This window comes from Phaenicophaeus curvirostris, chromosome 2, assembly GCF_032191515.1.
Source record: "Phaenicophaeus curvirostris isolate KB17595 chromosome 2, BPBGC_Pcur_1.0, whole genome shotgun sequence".
In the NCBI taxonomy this organism is placed as follows: Eukaryota; Metazoa; Chordata; class Aves; order Cuculiformes; family Cuculidae; genus Phaenicophaeus; species Phaenicophaeus curvirostris.
The window spans coordinates 11188328-11210186 of record NC_091393.1 but is presented as its reverse complement, the minus strand read 5'-3'; the positions used below and the strand labels follow the sequence as shown (position 1 = coordinate 11210186).

General features: G+C 39.1%; 1 protein-coding gene across 2 annotated transcripts in view; it reads right to left on the bottom strand.

Annotated features, from left to right (window-relative positions):
• Window positions 1-21859, bottom strand: part of ME1 (malic enzyme 1) — a 175380-nt gene that overhangs the window by 17839 nt on the left and 135682 nt on the right. For both annotated transcript variants that reach the window (XM_069851267.1, XM_069851268.1), the window contains exons 8-9: window positions 11695-11792; window positions 10251-10364 (exon numbers count right to left, since the gene is read on the bottom strand). In XM_069851267.1, coding sequence (XP_069707368.1) covers window positions 10251-10364; window positions 11695-11792 — 212 coding nt within the window. The remainder of the gene's footprint in view (window positions 1-10250; window positions 10365-11694; window positions 11793-21859) is intronic.

Genomic DNA, 21859 nt, shown 5'->3' with positions numbered 1-21859 from the left:
TTAATCAAGGTAAATAATCAAAATCTTTCATGTATCGGTGTTACTTCTTTACACTTTGGCTTTTGAGGAAGTACTTCAACATTTTAAAATGAAGATAATAGCAGGGCTGATAAAACACTTATTGATGCAACACCAAGGATTCCAAGTCCCATTTCCTACCGATACTAATGATCACTTCTCATTTCATAGAATCATAGAATAACCAGGTTGGAAGAGACCCACCAGATCATCGAGTCCAACCATTCCTATCAAACACTAAACCATGCCCCTTAGCACCTTGTCCACCCGTGCTTTAAACACCTCCAGGGAAGGTGACTCAACCACCTCCCTGGGCAGCCTGTTCCAGTGCCCAATGACCCTTTCTGTGAAAATTTTTTTCCTAATGTCCAGCCTAAACCTCCCCTGGCGGAGCTTGAGGCCATTCCCTCTTCTCATGTCCCCTGTCACTTGGGAGAAGAGGCCAGCTCCCTCCTCTCTACAACCTCCTTTCAGGTAGTTGTAGAGAGCAATGAGGTCTCCCCTCAGCCTCCTATTCTCCAGGCTAAACAAGCCCAGATCTCTCAGCCGCTCCTCATAAGGCCTATTCTCCAGCCCCTTCACCTACAAAGAAATACTCAAACATTAACCTGGATGTGATCCACTGCAACCCTTCCTAGCCACTGGCTAGTAAGTCTAATACTAGCCAGACTGGTCACCTTAGATGAGATTCACTTCTGTCTTGTCTTCATTTTTATCTGCCCTTAGTTCTACCATTCTATTAAAAAGAAACAAAACAAACAAAACCAAACCTCAACACACAAACCAAAGCCCAACCCCCAAATCAAACTCCAAACTACTTTAAATTTATTTCTTTCTTCAGCTTTGGTCTGGATTAGCTTGATCCCATTAGTCAGAGTGAATCATGTCTCCAAGTAAATATTTTTGTAGTATATTAACTAAAAATGAAATATTAAATTCTGTGGCTTAGCAAGAATAACAACAACTATGTACATAGAGATTTTGCTTGGAAAATGCTTATAAAAGAGTTCTATGGGTAGGGGGGTTTTAAATATATATTTTTAAATAGATTGTGAGAAATCAGTAAGAGTCCAGAGGAGGTCACAAAGATGATCAGAGGGCTGGAGCACTGCCCATATGATGACAGGCTGAGAGAGCTGGGGTTATTCAGCCTGGAGAAGAGAAGGCTCCGAGGTAGCAACCCTCCAGTGAAGGGGGCCTGCAGGAAAGCTGGGGAGGGGCTCTTTATCAGGGAGTGCAGTGACAGGACATGGGGTGACGGAAGAAGGGGAGATTTAGATATAGAAATTAGTAAGCGATTTTTTGCTCTGAGGGTGGTGAGGCGCTGGAACCAGTTACCCAGAGAAGTCATGGATACCTCATCCCTGGAAGTGTTCAAGGCTGGGTTGCATGAGGCTCTGAGCAATCCGATGCAGTGGAATGTGTCCCTGCCCATGGCATGGGGGTTGGAACTAGGTGGTCTTTAATGTCCCTTCTAACTGAAACCGCGTTATGACTCTATGAAATGTTTTTCAGTTGTTAATTCAGTGAGCCTAAAGTAGCTACATAAAACCTCCCTAAAATCTATGTCTGAGATTTCAGGACTAGCCAGTTCATTTGACTAAGAAATTTCAATAATTTAGAAGACAGTGCTTTAGATAGTATTTCCCCCCCTGCCCCACAGGTGGCAAATTCTTAAGTTCTGCTCTCCACAAAATAGAGAGGGGGCAGCAAGAGCATGACTAGGTTTTCTCTGTGCCCTGCCAACAGGGCAAGCAACAACTTGCAGGAAGGAAGAAACAATTCAGTTTTGTGCATGCTTAACCTCAAACTAAAGGGTTGTCTGTCCATTAAGTACAAGCTTCCAGACATCCGCCCCTGAATGCCTACAGCCGGAATAAGAAATCACAGAGGTTTTGTTAGTCAGCAGAGAGAAGAGGATGGAGCCAAACTGCAGAAGTCTCAATTCTGGATTTGTGTGGGTTTGTGTCTTGCCTCCCTCCTGACACTGGAGCACAGGGCCCATCTTCTGACATTTCCATTTCCAGCCCTGGCTTAGTTAGCTTTTGTACTCCGGCTATCTGCTGCTAAGAAATGAGCTGTGGAGGATCAAGCCAAGGCAGCATAAATCAGAAACTGCTCTGGTCTGCTTGCATCTCTGTAATCCTAAGATAATAGCCTGGCATGCAACTCACTAACATTTCCCTTCTTATTCTAATAGGAAAAGGCAAAATTCAAAATACTGCAAACTGAGAAAGAATTTGAACGCGCTCTTGGGTTCTGTGCATGAAGTTTTGAGTCTTTAAAGTCATATTCGTGTTTTTCTTTTAAATCCACTGTCTTGCTTTTTTAGTATTATTAAAAATTCATTTGTCCAATGAAAAGGGCTCAGAAAAATCAGCATTCTTTCAGTGCGCCAAGCCTCAGTACAATCTCACTGTCTCACTGAAGGACTTCAACGTTTGTCACACAGGGAAGAATTTTTTCCAGGGGGTCCTACAAAAGGTTGTTATTGCACCATTGTTCAAACAGCGATATAAAGACTCATCTAGGCCAGATTTCAGCTGTCTTAAGTTACAATATTTTCCTATTACGTATAACATGCATCTTTCCTGCATCAAGTGACACTCCCTAAATCAAAATAAAAATCATTTGCACTGCAATCCACTGATGAAGTAATAGACTCAACGTGATACCTGTGCAGCTATTCAGAGAGGAAGATAAACTCAAATTCTTTCAAAAGAAGGAGGAAGGCAAAGTTAGAAAAAGAGGCTATATATCCTTCTTGTTTTAATTTTCCAAATGTATTCAGCATCCCAAGAAAGAAAAAAAGAAATGCCCCAACATTTCACCCTGTAACTTTCTGCAATGTATTACTTCCTTATCATTTAAAGAATAGGTAATTTGCTGGGAATTTTATAGTAAGTTTGCTTGAATAGAAAGGAAAAACAACCTACATACTGAAGTGCCAGGAAGACAGACAGCCATACCATCTTGATGCACAGTCAGGCTGCCTGAATAAACTGTCCAATGCACCTTCACTAGAACACTGAAGGTGAAGAATATTAAAAACACTTGAAAAGATCAATAAACCTGAAGTCTAAAGACACAGTGAAAATGTCAGAAGTTACAGGGAAAAATATTGCCTCTATCACAGTATCACAGTATCTTGTCCCAAGAAAGCTATGGGATATTTTGGATTTCAACAGAAGAGAACAAAGCAACCTGAAAACAGATATGTCACTGTATTAGAAGTCACCGTGGTATCTCAGATAGAAAGTAACATGAGCTAAATTCTTTGTTAGCAAATGAGTTACAATGTGGACTGTGTTAACTCAGCAAATGAAGTACAGAGATAAAGAAACAATAGCAGCATTCTCTGATAGTGACATTATGTATGAAAGATCTTGGCAATGCTAAAATGTCTATATTCACCAATGGATGAGAGTAATTGGTATTATGTATTATTATTACAAGTAGTAAAACATAGTCTCATCGAGACCAGAACCTTTTAATTCAAGGAACAAAAGGAAGTAACAGGACTTGGAACTTAATAGCTTTATGAAAAACTGCTTGCATTTTTTTATTTGAACTGAAAACATTTCATAGTTTTAGGAAGGGTTCTTAAGTTTTTAGTTGCAGTAGCTGTTCAACAGCACAAGAAGCAAGAGAGATATTGGGATCAGGCTTAGGGAGATGTACATCAGAGTTTCCACAGAAAGTTACTCATATCATCATATTATAGAACTGAATTGAGGCTCAGACGAACAAAAAATGACCCACGAATAAAACCCTGAGAAAATTCATAGAAAACAGCTGTAAAAACAGGAGACTAGACTGCACAGCAGACATCTACACGGGATAGTACAAAACATGAGGCAAATCTTACAAATATTACCAATGTGAAGTCTAATGCCACAGCCTGTTTGAGCTGGTCCTGCCAGGGATGCCCCATGACTTACGGCTGAAAAGCAGAGCAGCTCTATGTCAGTGAGGTGAGAGAGGCAGCCCAGGAAACTCTCCAAGATTTACTCACCGGCTGGGAGGAAGCTGAGAACAAGGCACAGCTCCCTGATGACAGCGCTGCCCTTCATTAGAGGCAGTGTTGGCACCACCTCACAACCAGGGAGGCAAAAGTCTATTTATATAAACACTTGCCTCCATCTGACTGTCAACTGCAGCTTATTTAAACAAGACAACAGAGATCAGCACACAGATAAATGAATAAATTCCTCTGAGTTTCTTAAATACTGAAGACATGAGAACCACGAAAGATACTGACCAAAAAGCAAAGCAGTCTACTAATAAGTTGAGTATTTCCAACTGCAAAATGTTTTGGTTTTACTTGCATGATTCCTCTGAGTTGCCTATTACAGAGTCAAGCGCAAAACAACAAATAAAAAGGAGTTTTTAAGGCACCAAGGAAGAAGAGGAAAAATAAGGATGTGGTTAAGAGTCATGGGAAAAGGTGGTGAAACATCTCGCTGTTGGGAGATGATCTCTACGTGCCTTTTTATCTTTTTAATGCAAGCAAATCCCTTGTTTAAAGGTTGTTTGAACCATCTGGAGGGCTTTAGGCAAGGACTTTAGACAGTGTCTGGGAGCTGAAGGATCTCTCTAATTAGAGTCCCTCAGACACATGAAAGGCAATAGACAGGAGTGGCACAGAAAGCATGCGAGGAGGGGACAAGCCAGGTCACCCTTCATGGCGAGAATTACAGGACAGTATCCATTATGAGGAGTTGCAAAATGCCAAAAAAAAAGGTGGAGGGATGGATACAGACTCTCTGGTCAGGGGCTACTGAAGGTAAAGGGCTTTGCAGGTGACAGGAATTCCTGCGCTACCTTGTTTAGGAACCAAGAGCAGAGACATACAAGCCCATACGAAACCCCGTAATAAGGCTGTAATTATAAAGTGACTGTGCCTCCTCATCAGGCCCATCACCTAACACCTAAAGGTGAATAGAGCGCATTAAAACCAGACAAGGCAACTTGGAAGCAGAATCAAGAAAGAGTTCGTTGCCAGCTGTGTGAAAAAACACAAAATTTTGAGTAGATAATGTCATAATGGTTGGCAGTAAAACATATGATTTAGGTAAATGAAATTCTGATGTTGACTTTAAAGCATATCGTTAGAAGATTAGGTCTGTTTATTTAAGTTCTGTAAAATTTATAAAATACCTTTTACATGTAAATTAGCACACATCGTTCACAGACGGGACAATATTTACAAAGACAGTTATTTCAGGAAGATAAGATCTGAGAAGCAGAGCAAGTCAGGAACCCACAAAACAACAGAAATAAAATGAAGTAAAACAACCGTTCATTTCAATAACAGTGTCAGCAAAACAAATCACAAACCATCCAAATTAGGTCACCATCTCATCAGTACATCTCATGTACATGGTGTCAAAGAGGAAACAGTTAAATGCCAAGAAATTTAACACCCAAATTTTCAGTGGGGTCTCTTTTAGAGAAAGGAATGTGGGTATTCCTTGAGCACCCCCCACCAATCATCCTTTTGCGTTGTGCTTGCTTGTTTTCAGATATTACAGGCTGAGTATCATAGAATCATAGAATAACCAGGCTGGAAGAGACCCACCGGATCGTCGAGTCCAACCATTCCTATCAAACACTAAACCATGCCCCTCAGCACCTCGTCCACCCGTGCCTTAAACACCTCCAGGGAAGGGGACTCAATCACCTCCCTGGGCAGCCTCTGCCAGTGCCCAATGACCCTTTCTGTGAAAAATTTTTTCCTAATGTCCAGCCTGAACCTCCCCTGGCGGAGCTTGAGGCCATTCCCTCTTGTCCTGCCCCCCGTCACTTGGGAGAAGAGGCCAGCTCCCTCCTCTCCACAACCTCCTTTCAGGTAGTTATAGAGAGCAATAAGGTATGAGTATGAGTATGAAAATGAGTATGAGCAATACCATGAGTGTTCAAAGACAAATTAGTGTGTTCCCTTTCTGCATAACTCATACTTCATTAGAACAAGATAAATGCAAGATGAAGCTGCACGATAATTGCCCCGGCATCGGAATAACTGACAAAGCAAACTAGGATTGCTTTGTTGGGAGAGTGCATGTTAAGTAAAACCAGGCAGAAACTGCTTTAAGTGGTTGTGGCACCTTGGAAATATCCAAGACATTGCATTTTCCTTAAGACACAAAGCAGTTTTTTGGATCAAAAAGTCAAAGCCAGTTGCAGTTAGCCATAAATTTACTGATCAAGGACAAAAGTAAATAAAATAATTGACTGTTCATAAAAAAAAAGCCAGACATAATGAAAAGCAAGCAGATAAGGCAGGCATAATATGAAGTGGTAATACAAACTAATATTAAAACAATTATTAAATCAGTATCTCGGATGAAATCCAAACATTTTTAAAAGCAATTATTGCTAAAAAATAAGAAAATTCAGTAACAGTCACAATGAGATTCAGTTCAATATTAAGATATTTGGTTGTGAGCTCTAAAGGCTCTCTATTACCAGCTCTGCTGACCATAACAGGAGCAACAACAACCTACACAGCATTGAAATTCTGGTATCAGTCCCAGATGTCCTCCTTTCTCTTCCATCACTCTCTAAGCAAAGACTGAACTACGCATGTATCCAGCATTCACCGAAACATGAACTTTATCAGGGTCATATTCAATGCCAGTTAACCGGCTGTGAGGGCCTTTTCCAAATAAGATTGCCAGAGATATTCAAATAGGGGAAGAAGGAGGGAAAACGAAAACATTTTAGAAGATCAGCTGCAGGATTACCTGGGTCTCTCCATTCTAATTATTCAGGATGACATAAATTGGTAAACTTTTGGTGTCTTTATCAGTCCTCCTCTTACACAGACTGATACTCTAAGGCCTCCAGCTGTCAGACTTTAAATGTTCTTGTTCTTGCTGTTCAGTCTGAGGCTCACTCAGATGATCTGAATGGTTACAGGGGTTAAGATCACACGTCAAACGGACATGTAAAATACAAAGCACTTGTTTAGATACAAGTATTACTGTACTGAACTAGAAAGCATAGAATACAAAGCTGTCAAAAGTAACTCTGTTCCATGCTGACATTGTCTTTTTAAAATTATGGATAACTTTTATCCCTAAGTGAGGGAACTTTATTTGTGCACAGGAGATTATATGGCAAACAAAAATCTAATGCTGTCTTGCAAATTGAAGGAAGGAAGGACAGAAGGAAGGAGACAATACCCATCAATGTGTTCATATAGGTAAATAACTATTCATTAATCAGACAGAATGTGACAATGTGACAATTCAGACACTTGGAATTAAAGATGAGTCCCAACTGCTTAGGCATAATCTCCAAGTACACAAGCGTGCAAAAGCAACTTTAAAAGTGTCTTTTAATTAAAGATTAAAACTTCCCACAGAATGCACTAGGATATGTAAGTCAGGCATTTCAAGAGGAGTGGTATCTGTTTCAGAGGGTAAGGTCATATAGTTCAAGAGGCAAAATTTCAACGTTATTATGATCTGCAAACCTTCATCCACCTTTGAACTAAAAATGCATTTTGAAAGGTGAAAGAATACTGAAAACACCTCAACAAACCCAAACCAATATGAACAATATTATAAGGTCTCTGGAAAGAAGTAGAGAACATGACTACAGGCGTAACAAACAGCCTTAATCATGAGCTCTTTCGCCACAACATTGCAGAAAAATTGGTCATCAAACTTGGTTTAATGAAAAAGAAGGTTCCCAGGGAAAAAGAAAAAAATATTAACAGGAAAATGAAAACACAGCTGCACTTGAACAATTAAAAAGCCACAAAGGGAAAATCAGCTACAAAAGCCTGATAAGTGACTTCGTGGCAGCTCTTGGGAGCAGGGGAAGAAGAAAAAGGTGGAAACTGTTTGCAGTCAGGTCAATAAAAGTTCCAAGGATATTTTTCTTTGGTTTGCAGTGATTGAAATACTACAGAAAGTAGATGAAAAGAAAAACAATGTTTAAGTCTATAATCATGCATTGCAAAATTAATGATCAGAGGACAGCATAGAATAAAAATTATGTAAAAATTAGTCAAGTTGGACAAAGCAATCGCTGAGTCTTCAGAAAGTATATTAATTCTCATACTGTTAAAGCAACATATCAGAATATTTCTAGGACTGAAAAGGTCTCCCTGCTTCAAGTAAAATTCTTTAATCAGGCAGTATTTAATCAGGCAAATTTTAAGGGACTCTTTTTGAATACATTTGCATTGATACACCTCCTTAGCATTAAGAAATAAAAGTCAGTTTAGCTTATGCAAAAACTGTTTAACTGATGATCTATGCTGTGGCTTGGCAAATCTTATCCTTGCAATAATGAAAAGGTTTCTAACAACAGAGTCCTTCCTATTGCACAGTTTTCTAAGAAATCTTCCTCATTTTACTTCTCTTGTGTCTAGGAGTTTGGAAAGTCCTTCAAGTCTTGCAGTCTTTTCTGCAGTCAGATAAAGCCAAAATAATTTCCTACGTGGAATCAAAGTATAATATTCTCTCTCATTCCAGAAAAAGGAACTAGAAGTAGCCTAATTATGCACTTGTTGTATATACAACTTCTCAGCAGTTAAATTTCAAGCTTCAAGAAGCTTATATTGTATTTTCTTTCTTTTGGGAAGGAGCATTTTTTATTTTCTTTACTTTCTAGGGGGAACATTTAGCTGCAGAAGAAAGCTAAGAGAGGACTTGCAGAGCCCTAGAACAAGGATGGATTTTCTTAATCCCAGCTCAGACCTTGCACTGAAATATCTTCTCAGTCCAGTGGGTTCTACACTCAAACACAACACAGCAGTAAGGACCCTTCTGTTCTCCAGTTTCCCCAGGATGGCCAGACAGGGAGACTGGTGCTCCCAAGTCTTCCGGGAACACCACCAACAACCCAAAATGCTCACTGTCAGCTCTGCTGCTTGTGTCAACATCTGGCCATAAATTCAGCCCTAATGTGTCACAGACAGCTGTTATGTCTGGCTGTCATGTACAGTTCACAAATACATTCTGAGCAGGACATGAAATTCAGAGGACTGCTTTTTGGACAAAACCCAAATGAAAGCCGTACAAAAAGGAATAAGCAGAGGAAAGGAACTTAGAGGCTGTGTGAGACACTGATTGGTTTTGGCCCTGCTTAAGAGCATTGAAGTTAAAGGGTGGTGAGGAACGAATACAGTCACAAATTCACAAACAATTTAGAAACTGTGAAAAGAAGTCACTGCGTACCAAGAGCACCAACCCAGCTTCCTGGCTAACTAGCAAATTAGCAGTGAGAGGTGTCAAAAAAGCAAGGAGAGGAAAAGAGCAGGAGAGAAGAACGACTGGTTAACCACCTTAGTTGGATGGACACATAGCCAAAACCTGTTCTAGTATGTTAGGGTTGTATGCATGGCTGTTGCATGCATGCTTCTGATGCAAAAGTACGCGACCTACAAAAGGTCCTAAATATTAGACAGCTAAAAAGCACTACACAGTAGTGCAATACCAACAAAGATGACAATAATCACTGCTAACTAACAGGCAGGGTGAAAAAGCAAAGCCAACTGGCCTCTCATCCATTTCTTTTAAGTAGTTCACAAACTATTACATATATAACCACCTTTTAAAACATACCAGTATCTTTATTTTGGCACATGGAATTCATATGTTTCTTTATTTTGGCACATGGAAGGAATGAAGTAAGGGTGACTGATGAACTCTCTCAGCAGCTTCAAATTCTGACCAGCGTTGATAGCACTGCAGACCACAACATCTGCAACGTGAGCTATATCATCGTGCATAAAAGCTATTTGATGTGATATATCTCAGTTTGTGCAGAAGGATGACATGTTTGCAATACCATGAAAATATTCTCTTCAAAAGTACTTTTGTTCCTTTTAAAAAATCCTTGAATGCTATCCTAATAATATATCTATGCCTATTTGTGCAAGACTGCGCTAACAAATAATATTAACGAGGGAAACACTAAGCACACACGTTGACTATTTCTTTCCTTACACTTCTTTTAGTGAACTGCTGAAAAATTATCTTCATTATGTGCTCATCTCTAATAGAAACAGAGCAGGAACTCTAACCATAATAATGCTCTCTTCTGAAGTAACATTGGAGTCTGTCATTCATTTAATACACTTTAGAAAAGAAAAACAGCCTGTTACGTCAAGAGAGACAAATTGTAGTTGCTTTCACAAAGAATAAGTTCTTGCCTTTATCTACAGTCTGCAAACAATTATCATGATATTTAAAGGAATGAGAAAATCGTATTACCTTTACTATTAATCCCTTTGAGTCGACCATCCATATCCTTTTGATAGCTGCATCTTTAGATACCCCTTCTTTTTCCATAGCCATAACAATGAGGTTTGCTATCCCCAGTGCAGCCTGAAGGAAACAGAAAAATAGTATATGAAAATAGAAATGAATGAAATCCCTTGCTCACTTATTTCCTCTATCCATAATTTTAGGTAAGTTTCTTAATTTTATTTAACGATAAAACCAAATAATTATTTTTTCATAAAGTAAACACTAATGAACTGTTGCTACCATTTGGTAAGTAGAAGCCATATTCTAGATAAACAGTATAGATAAAAATTAAACTATTAAACTATATAGATAAATCACAGTGTAGATAAATCTTAAAGAGGTATTTACAGCAGGGAGAGCATAGTAACTGTTTACATTCTAATGAAAAATGCTAAAACTAACATTTAGTCCACATAATCATCTCAGAATATGTAAATCTTCTTTCTTCTTTGGAATTTTATTTTGTTCATTATATTTTTTTTGTAATTTAAACTAAAAGAAACCACACTCCACATGCCAGAAAGTAAAAAAGCAGTCCTAAAAGATGTTTTGCTCTTATCTTTTTTTAAAATATCCATCAAGAAGTAAGTCTCCTTTTACCTACTATTCATGTGTTTTGTAACTCTAGACTTGGCTGTGCTCCCAGTGAAAGCAGGGGCAAGAGAAATTCACTTGTCAATATTTTGCTGAAACGTCTGTAATTCTTACTGGATTTTATATTTCATCCAACAGATCAAATATCATACAGGTACAGATTGAAAAACATGTAACAAAATGAGCCAACAGACCACTCAGTATTTCTGATTACCAACTCATATGCATCTTTAAGGGGTTGATTCTGTTTCTCTTTCTTTATTATTTAGTTTCACTGAGAACCAAGTGAGATTCTCCTTTTTCAGTTCAGAAATAACTAGACCATTACCTCTTTGCAGCAAGAGACACACTGACAATATTAACAAGAAAAATAAACAATAGATGATGGATTCATCTGTCTGTTGAACATGGAGCAAAACCAGGGAAGGAGCTTCACAGAGATGGACAGCTTTGATGTACAAAGGCACTGACATGCCAGGCAGGATGCAAGTTGTTCTGAAAACTACAGACTTGATCTGAGTAGCACCAAGTATATTGTTTATACTGAGAACAGTTCAATAATTTACAGCTGAAGAGCTAAAATCTGAACTTTTAAAAAGAGAACAGATCTCCGCAAAATGTCTTATAAAAAATAAGAGGCTTGACCTGATGATCAGAGAATTTTCTATAAGTTTACATTTGAATTAGGAACCAACTCTCAGCAGGTGTTAGTACCCATTTAATCTTCTTGTTCTCTGGATACATATAACTTGATTAAATGTTAACAAAAAAAATCTTTCTAGTACAATTTTTCCTGATGTATAACAATATATACCTCTCCAGCTCCCTGGAACAACACTGTGTGATCTGATAATCGGTTCTTGGTGATACGCAGAGCTGCAAGAAGACCTGCAACAGCCACAGATGCAGTTCCTGAAATAAAAAGAATGAATACATTTGGTTATTTTGGAAAATATTACAAAGCATTACATTTTAAATACTTCCATAGCTTCTTTTGGCTAAAGGCTACAAGTATTTTGGGTAGCAACAAAAAGTACAGTGGACTGGAGATCACTTTACTTTATCCTTATGACAATTAAATGTAAATGGGAATATCTTCACAGTAACATTAAATAAAATATGACTGATTCTACTGGATGGGCATGGCTGGGGCATTCAAACTATTATAAAATATTTTGGTTATAACCTCTTTAAGAAGGAAAAGGTGCCACAGCCTTGACAGAAGTATTTTGAAGGACTTCAGATACTGAAAATTAAGATACTCATTCTTCAGACACTGTAAAATACAAGATTAAAATAAAAGTTTATTTCTCATGGTAAGGTTGTCAGAGTAGAAGAGCAAACTTCCAGTACCTGAAGGGGGCCTACAAGAAAGCTGGGGAGGGACTGTTTACAAAGGCTTGTGGTGATAGGACAAGGATCAATGGGTATAAACTAGAAAGGGGCAGATTTAGACTGGACATTAGTAGGAATTTCTTCACCATGAGGGTGGTGAGGTGCTGGCACAGGTTGCCCAGGGAAGCTGTGGCTGCCCCATCCCTGGAGGTGTTCAAGGCCAGGTTAGATGGGGCCTTGGGCAGCCTGATCTAGTGGGAGGTGTCCCTTCCCTTGGCAGGGGGTTTGGAACTAGATGATCTTTAAGGTCCCTTCCAACCCAAACTATTCTATGATCCTATGAAACTGTGAACATTTACAGATAGCTAGAAGTGTCTGAAAATTGTCTGAACTGCAGTCCACCATGAAAGGGGTTCCAGCTTCTGAGCATCTAAAACACTGAAAGTACCTTTTAAATCTATCTTTGAGTCAGGCTACACTGTGAAAAAGGCTAACGTTTCGTTTTATGATGTAGCCTGTGGAGGCCTTTCTTCTCCAAATCAGAACCACAAGAATGAAATACCTCTCTTTCTTTGGGTTGCAAGATTTTGGTCCTTATAATGAAAAACGTCTATTAATAAAAAGTAGGGCAATAAAGAGATCTCAACAGGCATCTGACCCAAACCTGTTGACAATAGCTGGATCAACCGTACCTCTGACTGACCTTTGTCTAACTTGTTCTTAAGATCTTCTTTCAAATATTCTTATGATCACCTCAGCAAGCTACTCCAGTGGTTCAGTGTACTTTTGGTTGAAAATTTCAAACCTAAATGCTCTTTCCTCTTCTTGTTGCTCTATTTTGGCCTAATCTACCACTGGAAAACCTAGTCTTTTCTCTTTGCAACAAGATGTCTGTTATACTTGAAGACTAACAGTGTCCCAACCTGCTTTTCTTATGTTGAACAATCCCAGTTCTTCTACTCTTTCACTGGAACAGGCTGCCCAGGGAGGTGGTTGAGCCACTATGCCTGGAGGTGTTTGAAAAACAGGTAGATGAGGTGCTTGGGGACATGATTTAGTAGTAGATAGTAGTTGGAGTTTATGATCTCCAAGATCTTTTCCAACCTAATGATTCTCTGATTTTCTATAACACTTAGCACTCCTTTCTCTCCTCCTGACTTCATCCATTTGTCTCTTATCTTTCTTGAATTGGAGCGCCCAAATCTATACACAACATTGCAGCTGCATCATTAGCACTGCCTAGTCTAGCTGTCAGCTTCTGCCATGCTGAAGAAAGTTGTAGTCAGTTGCCAGGGCCCAGTATCTGGTCTTCTGATCCAAAAAGCCATTACTCCTTCCCACAGGGCCTTTTGGAGGCTGAAGGCTTGCTTTCACAGATCACTGATTTCAAGTAACAAGCTTTTCACAATTTTTTCTCAGTATTTTTCACAAATGATCATCATCACTAAAGCCCAGGCACAAGGTGGACCAAAAAAAGGACAGTTAAACCCCTTATTCCTGCAAGGAACTTGGATCCATTAGATACCATAAAAAGAACTGAGAAAATGCATCAGGTTTCAGCAAGTTCACAGAATCCGTGAAGACATCCTGTGGATAAGGAAACAGTAGTGACTTGGATGGTGCCAGCAGAAAATTTGTGCTCAATATGCCTTTTTAGATTCTGAAGAACTGATAGCAGACAGCATTGATTTCATCAGGACTGAAAAATCTGTATCAGCCAGTTACAACTGAGTACAGAAAGTGGAAAACTGGGTTTCAACAGTCCTCGAAGATTAATCATGTCCATGTGATTCAGAAAGAGCTAAGCCACAGGGAAACAAACATGGGCTCTGAAATGTCCCCCTTCTTCAGTTCTGGGAATAAGAATAGAGTCTTTCCTTCCAAGCAGTGTCTGCCATTGACTGACTGTAGGAAAGCAAAGATGAGGCCATAAATGGTTTTGAGAAGCCTGACAGAACTTGTAAGATCTGCTGGCTCCTGCAGTTCTGTTCTTGATCACCACAGCTCTAACTGCAAATGCTTGCAAGTCGCCTGGCTGCTTTTCAGGGGAGAACTCACATTACTACTGATCTTTCCTTCAGAAGAAATGTTGAATAGGCAAGAATAGTCCTCCAAAAGCACTTGGCCCAGAATCTACACATTGAACGCTTGTCCTCAGCATGCAGCCCTTCTTAACGATGTACTTTGGTTATTCACAAGGCTACTTTCTCAGAAGCACAGTGAACTTTAAAGCTTACTTAGCAGTAACCTCTGCATTAAACTCAAGAAGATAGTCAAAACAGGTATGCATAATGCAGGCACAGAGACCAATAAACTTCAAGCGCATGTAGCTAAGGAACTAAAAGAACAAAAGTAGTAAGAAGCCCGGTACTGGGTAAACCCTTCCTTAATGGACATCACTTGGGTGTTGAAGGATACTTTGAATCTGAGATGAATCTTGGATGGATTTATATCTGTGTTTCATGAATAGTTACTTTTTAAAAAATAAAAGGTAACCTTAGTAAAATTTAAGGACACATTTCAGAGTTAGAAAGTCACTTAGAAAGTAATTTTTTGAAGTAAATCCACCTGAAGAGTTCAAAAACATGTGCCTTACTAAAACTTTTGTTATGTGCTTTTGATTATGGTTAGAAATGCCGGACACCTTGTTCTTAGCCCATTTAATGTTTAGTCCATACAAATATGTAATTTTTAGTTATTTAGTCATCTTTATGACTCGTTCTGGGAGCTGAGATCATTTACACTATACTTCCTCATTCTAAATAAAAAATCTGAAAAATGGTTCCTCTGAGGAATGGTTCCTGCTTTGGGAACAACTGCTGGGCTGAGACACATCCACCCCACAGTATCCAAGAGCTAGCTTGTTTCTTTCCCAGATGAAATTGTCTTCCCCTGGCAATTGCCAAATTGGCAAGGACCAGAAATGGCAAAATAGAGAAGTCAGACCACGCTCTCAGTTTCCTTTCGTACTCTACCAAACAATCCTCATAACCGGCAATAAAAAAAAAAATCCCATCCTCTTGTCGGATGCCAAGTGCTTTCCTCTGTTTTATATTAGACAGCTGTGCTTGCAGGGGAGGACGAGAAAATCTACATAACATGGCTTATTCCTAAAACCATCAGGAGTGCTGCTCTCCTGAAAAGCAAAGCTGAGCTGAAGCACTGTAAGATCCTGTACCAGTCCCCAGCGCCAGAAGCTGTGGCCACTGCAACACCCTATCTTCACCAGAGAACTTCTCAGTCAGGAAAGCTGCTCTTCAAGCTGATTTCTAATGATGGAGACAAAAGGAAATGCTGAAAACTACTAACAAATGGGAATGCTGGGATCCTGCTTATCTTCATGGTTGATGCACTGCTGCTAAGTTTGTTAGCCACAAAATTGGACTAGGATTATGTAAGACCAGTTGTGATACTTCTACAAATTCTATTACATACCATCTTCTGTATTAAGGAAAAAGAAAAGAGATAAGGAAAATTAATAAAATACTGTGTTGAATGACAATAATTTGCATTGATTGTTTGCATGGCATGTAAGTTATAGTTATAACTATATAGTAAGTATATAGTAAGTTATATAACAAAGGTTATAATAGCAATATACAAAGGCTTAAATATTGTATTTCTCACATTCCATGATTTGCACAGAAGAACTGCTCTAAAAATGGTATTTTAAAAGCATCCCACATCAATTTTATTCAGCCATTTGACTCTAAAAAGCATAATAACCTAGTTTATTAGATTACTGAACCCACTATCACTGCTGCTGGCAGAGACTGTCATCACTCCTCGTCAGCAGCTTCCCTTATTCCTTCCTATTGAAAGGGGAGCACTGACAGCGTGAATAGCAGATCTGTTTAACCGGAACTGCTCTGTCTAATGGCATGACCTTAAATTTGACCCTGAATACTGACTCAAGTTTTTTAAAAGAATCAAAATGCAATTCACATCCAGGTGCCAAAGACTAACCACTTCTCCTGCATACTACGAAGCAGAAAAAGAATCTCAATTCCTTTTCCTACTGTCATCGCTATCGGAAGGAGAGAAATGGCTCTATTTCCCTCTCCCACAGAGCACAGGTTAAATCCCTTGTGTGCAGAATAAGATAGACATTGTTCAAGGATATGATTTTGAAAATTGGTTCTGTTTCTCCTGAACTTCTAGAAGAATAACCACAGCAAGCTTAACAAAGTATATTTTTCCAAAGCAGTGTCAGCTGCTGTGACAGCAAACACTTTGTAGTTTTCTAGGATGGTAATATCTTGTAAAATATGGTAGATGTGAAATTTCAAAGTATGCTACTCTTTATCAAGTCTTTGTTTTCTGTAAAAGATTCTTTAGCTTTATTTGTTACTGTAAACTGCATGACTGAGCATTAATATGTCAAAGCAAATCCTAGAGACCACGGCCTTTTGGGGTTGGTACATTATAAATGCTTTGGACACAGTCTTTTTTCAGCAGCTGCAACAATTAAAGAAAAATGGTGGGGAAAAGCCCCCAGATATGAGGACTGAGAATTTCAGTTTTACTGGATATAGTTTAATTTAAATTGGCAAGAAATGGCTTATGGCACTGAAGCATTTCTCCATTATTTAAAGTTGAAAAACAAACCCCTTGTAATCAAGTATTAGTAGTTCCTTTATGTCACTTTCCCTACATCATCTTAAAAAAACTAAGAAACAAGAAAAGGAGAGGAATTTCTACAGCACATCCTAAAATCTGAGCTATTCATTCCGGACTAAATGATTAGGAAGTGGTAAATGTAAAATGCATATTTCTTAACACACAGCATAATAGAAATCACGTGTTCACATAATCCTTCTTCCAAATAAGACTGCACAGAGTGCCAGGGGGAAAATCATTCTGTTCCCCTCTCCTACACTTACTGGGGAAAAAAGCGAGAATAAAGATCCTGTCTAAAAGGTGTAATTCTCAGTTGTTAGCGAGGTAAGTGCTATGGTTGTGGGTAGTTAGAAGGACCCTCTTTTAACAGATAGCAGCTCCCTCTCCTTATCACCAAATGGCTTTTCAGAGCTTTATACATGCACTGCCCTGCTCTGCAGCAGGCAGGTGGTGTGAAGAGAGGGAAAGACTCTAGTGAAGGGAAAAACTGAGTCTTTTAAAAAACCAGCCATTTGGGATATTTGAAGAGGGATAGAGAGTCCCAGAAGCACAGGGTGGCTGAGGCTGGGATGTCACCTAGTGCAACCCCCCAGCTCAAACAGGGCCACCTCAAGCCAGTTGCCGAGGAACGTGGCGAGAATGGATTTCTTTTTTTAACCAATAATGAGAAAAGAAATAAAACAGAATAATACCTGTATTTACCTGTACTTGTACATACACAAACTTGTACATACACATGAGAAGTATACAAAAGCTACAGTAGGGGATTTACTTGAAAACATACTGATTTCCATGTAAAGTTACCACTGAGTAAGGGAGGTGACATCCTTGATATACTGTAAGAAAACTATACTTCACATAACCCTACAGTCTATGTCTTAATGGGATTTTTTTTTTTATTTTAAAAAATCCCAAAGTCTGTTTCACCTGGAAGCAAATGTTGCTTCATATTATGAAACAGGTTTTCTACAGTTTGCACATACTATCAGAATTTGAGATATATGATATCACATACGAGCTGTTAGTTACCTGTCATTTAGCTTTGCCTTTTCTGAATTCTTGGCCAGGAAATCAATCAGAAACCCTCTGCCCATCTCAATCACAACAACAAACCCCAAAATTTCTTTACAACGTGACTTAAAGAACTGCAATTTCCAGGTACAGAAATGAATCATTTCCAATGTTAATGTCAAAAAGAATTAAATCTTAAAAAGGAGAACACTTGTGACAGGAGAGGGACCAGGGGGTGTTGGTTGACAGCCGACTGAACATGAGCCAGCAGTGTGCCCAGGTGGCCAAGAAGGCCAATGGCATCTTGGCTTGGATCAGAAACGGCGTGACCAGCAGGTCCAGGGAGGTTATTCTCCCTCTGTACTCGGCACTGGTGAGACTGCACCTCAAATCCTGTGTTCAGTTCTGGGCCCCTCACCACAAGAAGGATGTTGAGGCTCTGGAGCGAGTCCAGAGAAGAGCAACAAAGCTGGTGAAGGGGCTGGAGAACAGGCCTTATGAGGAACGGCTGAGAGAGCTGGGGTTGTTTAGCCAGGAGAAGAGGAGGCTGAGGGGAGACCTCATTGCTCTCTACAACTACCTGAAAGAAGGTTGTGGAGAGGAGGGTGCTGGCCTCTTCTCCCAAGTGACAGGGGACAGGACAAGAGGGAATGGCCTCAAGCTCCGCCAGGGAAGGTTTAGGCTGGACATTAGGAAAAAATTCTTCACAGAAAGGGTCATTGGGCACTGGCAGAGGCTGCCCAGGGAGGTGGTTGAGTCACCTTCCCTGGAGGTGTTCAAGGCACGGGTGGACGAGGTGCTGAGGGGCATGGTTTAGTGTTTGATAGGAATGGTTGGACTCGATGATCCGGTGGGTCTCTTCCAACCTGGTGATTCTATGATTCTAAATTCTGATTTTTGAGAACCACACTGACTTAACATTAAATTGATCATAACATAACTTCCAAGTCTAATTTTCCTAGTTATTTAAATGGCAGACTGCTGAACATGTAGCATATATTTTAAATCAAAACATACATGTAAAATACAATAATAATTTATATGTGCTTTACATTTTAACTTTAGATCTGCTTCTTTTCATATTTTTTTGATGCAATTCAACAGCACAGCTGCTAAAAACTAATGACATCTATGGTTATGATGGATACCAAAGTTAGTTCCAATCCAGCACAATCTCTCTGTGCAAATATTTGTGTTGGCATAAAACACAGGCTCCATGCCCATAATGGGGGAAAGCATTGCAACTGTGGGTACAGTGAAACAGAGCTATAACACTAGAATAAAAGCTTACAGTATTACACTACACAGAGAAATGCTTATTTTACATAGGTTGGCTTGTACTGCAAAAGTTTGTCATTTTCCACTGAGACAATTTTAAAGTACAGGGGTGGGGAAAAAATCAAAACAATTTAAATAATTGGCTTGCACAGAGAAAAGCCAGCCTACAGGAATTTATGCCACTATTTCAAATTTATCCATGTCAGCAATGACTACAATGAGCTACCATGTGATAATCTTTATGGGAGACCAATATAAACCAAATGCACAGCTTCTGAGACGTGGGAACTTCCCCTAAGCCCCTGAATGTACTCAGCTAGCAAAAACTTTACATAGACTCACCAAAACCAAGATGGGTGTAGAAAGGGAGCGCTATAGCACCCTGCTTTACCCTAGATGGGTTTGACAAGAGGCAGGCAGGTACAGCCTGAGTGGGATTCCAGACACTGCAATCCTAGACTTGTACCTAGAACTTCTTTAACTGGTCTTAAGAGTTATCTAGCATGCCCACATCAGGGAAGAGAATGGATTAGTTTCTCCAAGGTGATTTTCACCCATTAATCCCAACCCTGCCTCTTTCCAGGGGTGATCAAGCAGAGAACATCATCTGTCCTAATAAACAGCTTGCTTTGGTAACACAAGCCCCAATTCTTCTTCTGGCATTGTCCCCTTTCATTGCAGGGGTCGGAAAGAAAAAAAAACCCCTCACATCTCATATCTTGAAGAAAATTCTACCCTGTCCTTACAGCTTCTCATTTCTAAATATGCTGCAGATGAGCAAAGTTAGTAACCTAATCCAATTCAAGTATCTCTAAATGTTGTGAAGCTTGACATTACAATGTTAATTAACATTTTTCCCATGTAGGAAATCATCATAAAAAAAAAAAGTTTTAGAAAATGCTCTCTAATAGTTAGAGAGAACCAGATAAAAGTATTTGTTTTGAACCAAAAACTTTCACTGATTTTCATTTCAAAAAATCACATTCTATGTGTCTCAGAGGAGAAAAAAGGGAAGCAAGCTGATTTGTAGTCAGAATAACAACAAACAATAATAAAAGGTTAAAAGTGTATACTTTCTCTCTAAAGCAACAAAATTGCTATTGCAATTGTAAAAAAAATTTGAAAATATAAATACGAAGAAAATTGCAGATGAAAAAATCCACCACCCATCCAAAAATCAAAATGTTTTCTAGAGTGATAAAATAAGAACAATTTCATTATTCTAACACAGATTTATAGAAGCTGGTCTGAATCCTGTTAGCCCTTGTTCCCAATTCCTTGAGTACACAGAGGGGACATAGAAAAAGTTACAAAGCTTTTTTCTGAAGTAAATTATGTGACCCTGCCATAGCAGGGATGGAAACATATTCAAGAATTTCTGGAAACAGTTTTATCTATAGGTGACCTCCCATGGCCAATATTTAGTGGTTTTAGAACATCAGTGGTTTGGCAGACACATTTTTCCAAATGTTCTGCAGTGGTGTCCGTTAGGAGCATGCTGACATCCTGCAAATAGCTGCGAACTAATGGGTGGCAACTGCATTTTTCTATTACCACTTTCACATGTGTATTCAGGTTGTCATATTTCTTTTATCTTTCATAGTGTCTGGCAGGAGTCAGGATCATATATCAGTTTTTTTTAGATTTGAGGTACTTAGAGGTCCTTGTTACATCATTAGTATACATAGGAATCCTTTTTTAGGATATCCTATGGCAATGAAAAAAGTATCAAGCCGTTTCATGAAACGCACTAAAATTTCTTTCTATCCTCAAAATAAGTTTGGCTTGACAAATATTTGGACTAGGAGGAACTATGTTTAAAATATCATGTAAGTACTATCTTCAGAAAATGATGGCAAATCAGATATAACATTGTGTTTGTTAGCTTTTATTGGCCTGATGCTACTTGTCGGCTTAACTGCTCTAGGCATAGAAAATACAACTTGCATACAGAAAAGGTCACTTTTTCAAGCAGCCTGGAAAAAACCCATGCCATTCAGAAACTGAAAATCTCTTAAGGGTTGCTAAAGAAGTTAGCACCATCTGTCCTCATTAAAGTTATCAGGTGAAAGATCCTCAGGGTTTATGGAGCTAGAACAGAAAGAGGGAGATTGTTGATCTATATTTGGGCTGTTATTCCACTGCCTTTTTACAGGGGAAGGTGACATCCTACAAAAAAGAGATATTGAAGGTATTTAAGGGGATATGATGACAAACAACAAAGATCAGAGCAGGCTAAATGCATCTGCTTTTACCTCTTGGAAACTATACAAGCATTAAGGATGGAGATGACCCCAAAGTTCCCGATGTTTATTAAAATATCAAAACCCTCACAAACATGAATTAGATTGCAGAAACTGAACAAATTAAAGACTGCATGTGGCTACGCTGCTAAGGAAGACTGATAGCTGCTATAGCAGAAAACAGACACTTTTCAACAGTTTTGAACGTGAAGACACCTCCTTCCAAGGTGTGTCAGGAAGAATACAGTCATCTTAAAAACTCACCTGGAGACACTGAAGAATTTCTTAGCTTTTTTGGTCACTTTTGCTGAAAAGCTTCCCTTCCGTTTCTTTAAAACTAGATTCTAATTGAGTTTCTTTACGATTCAGGGTGAGGACCTTTCGTCCCAAAAGGAAAGAGAATTCCCTGTGTGAGTCAGGTCTCTAAACAACTAGGGAAAATTTGAGATGCTGTTTGGTCTGCTGTATTGGGCTGTTGTAGCCATGGCTACA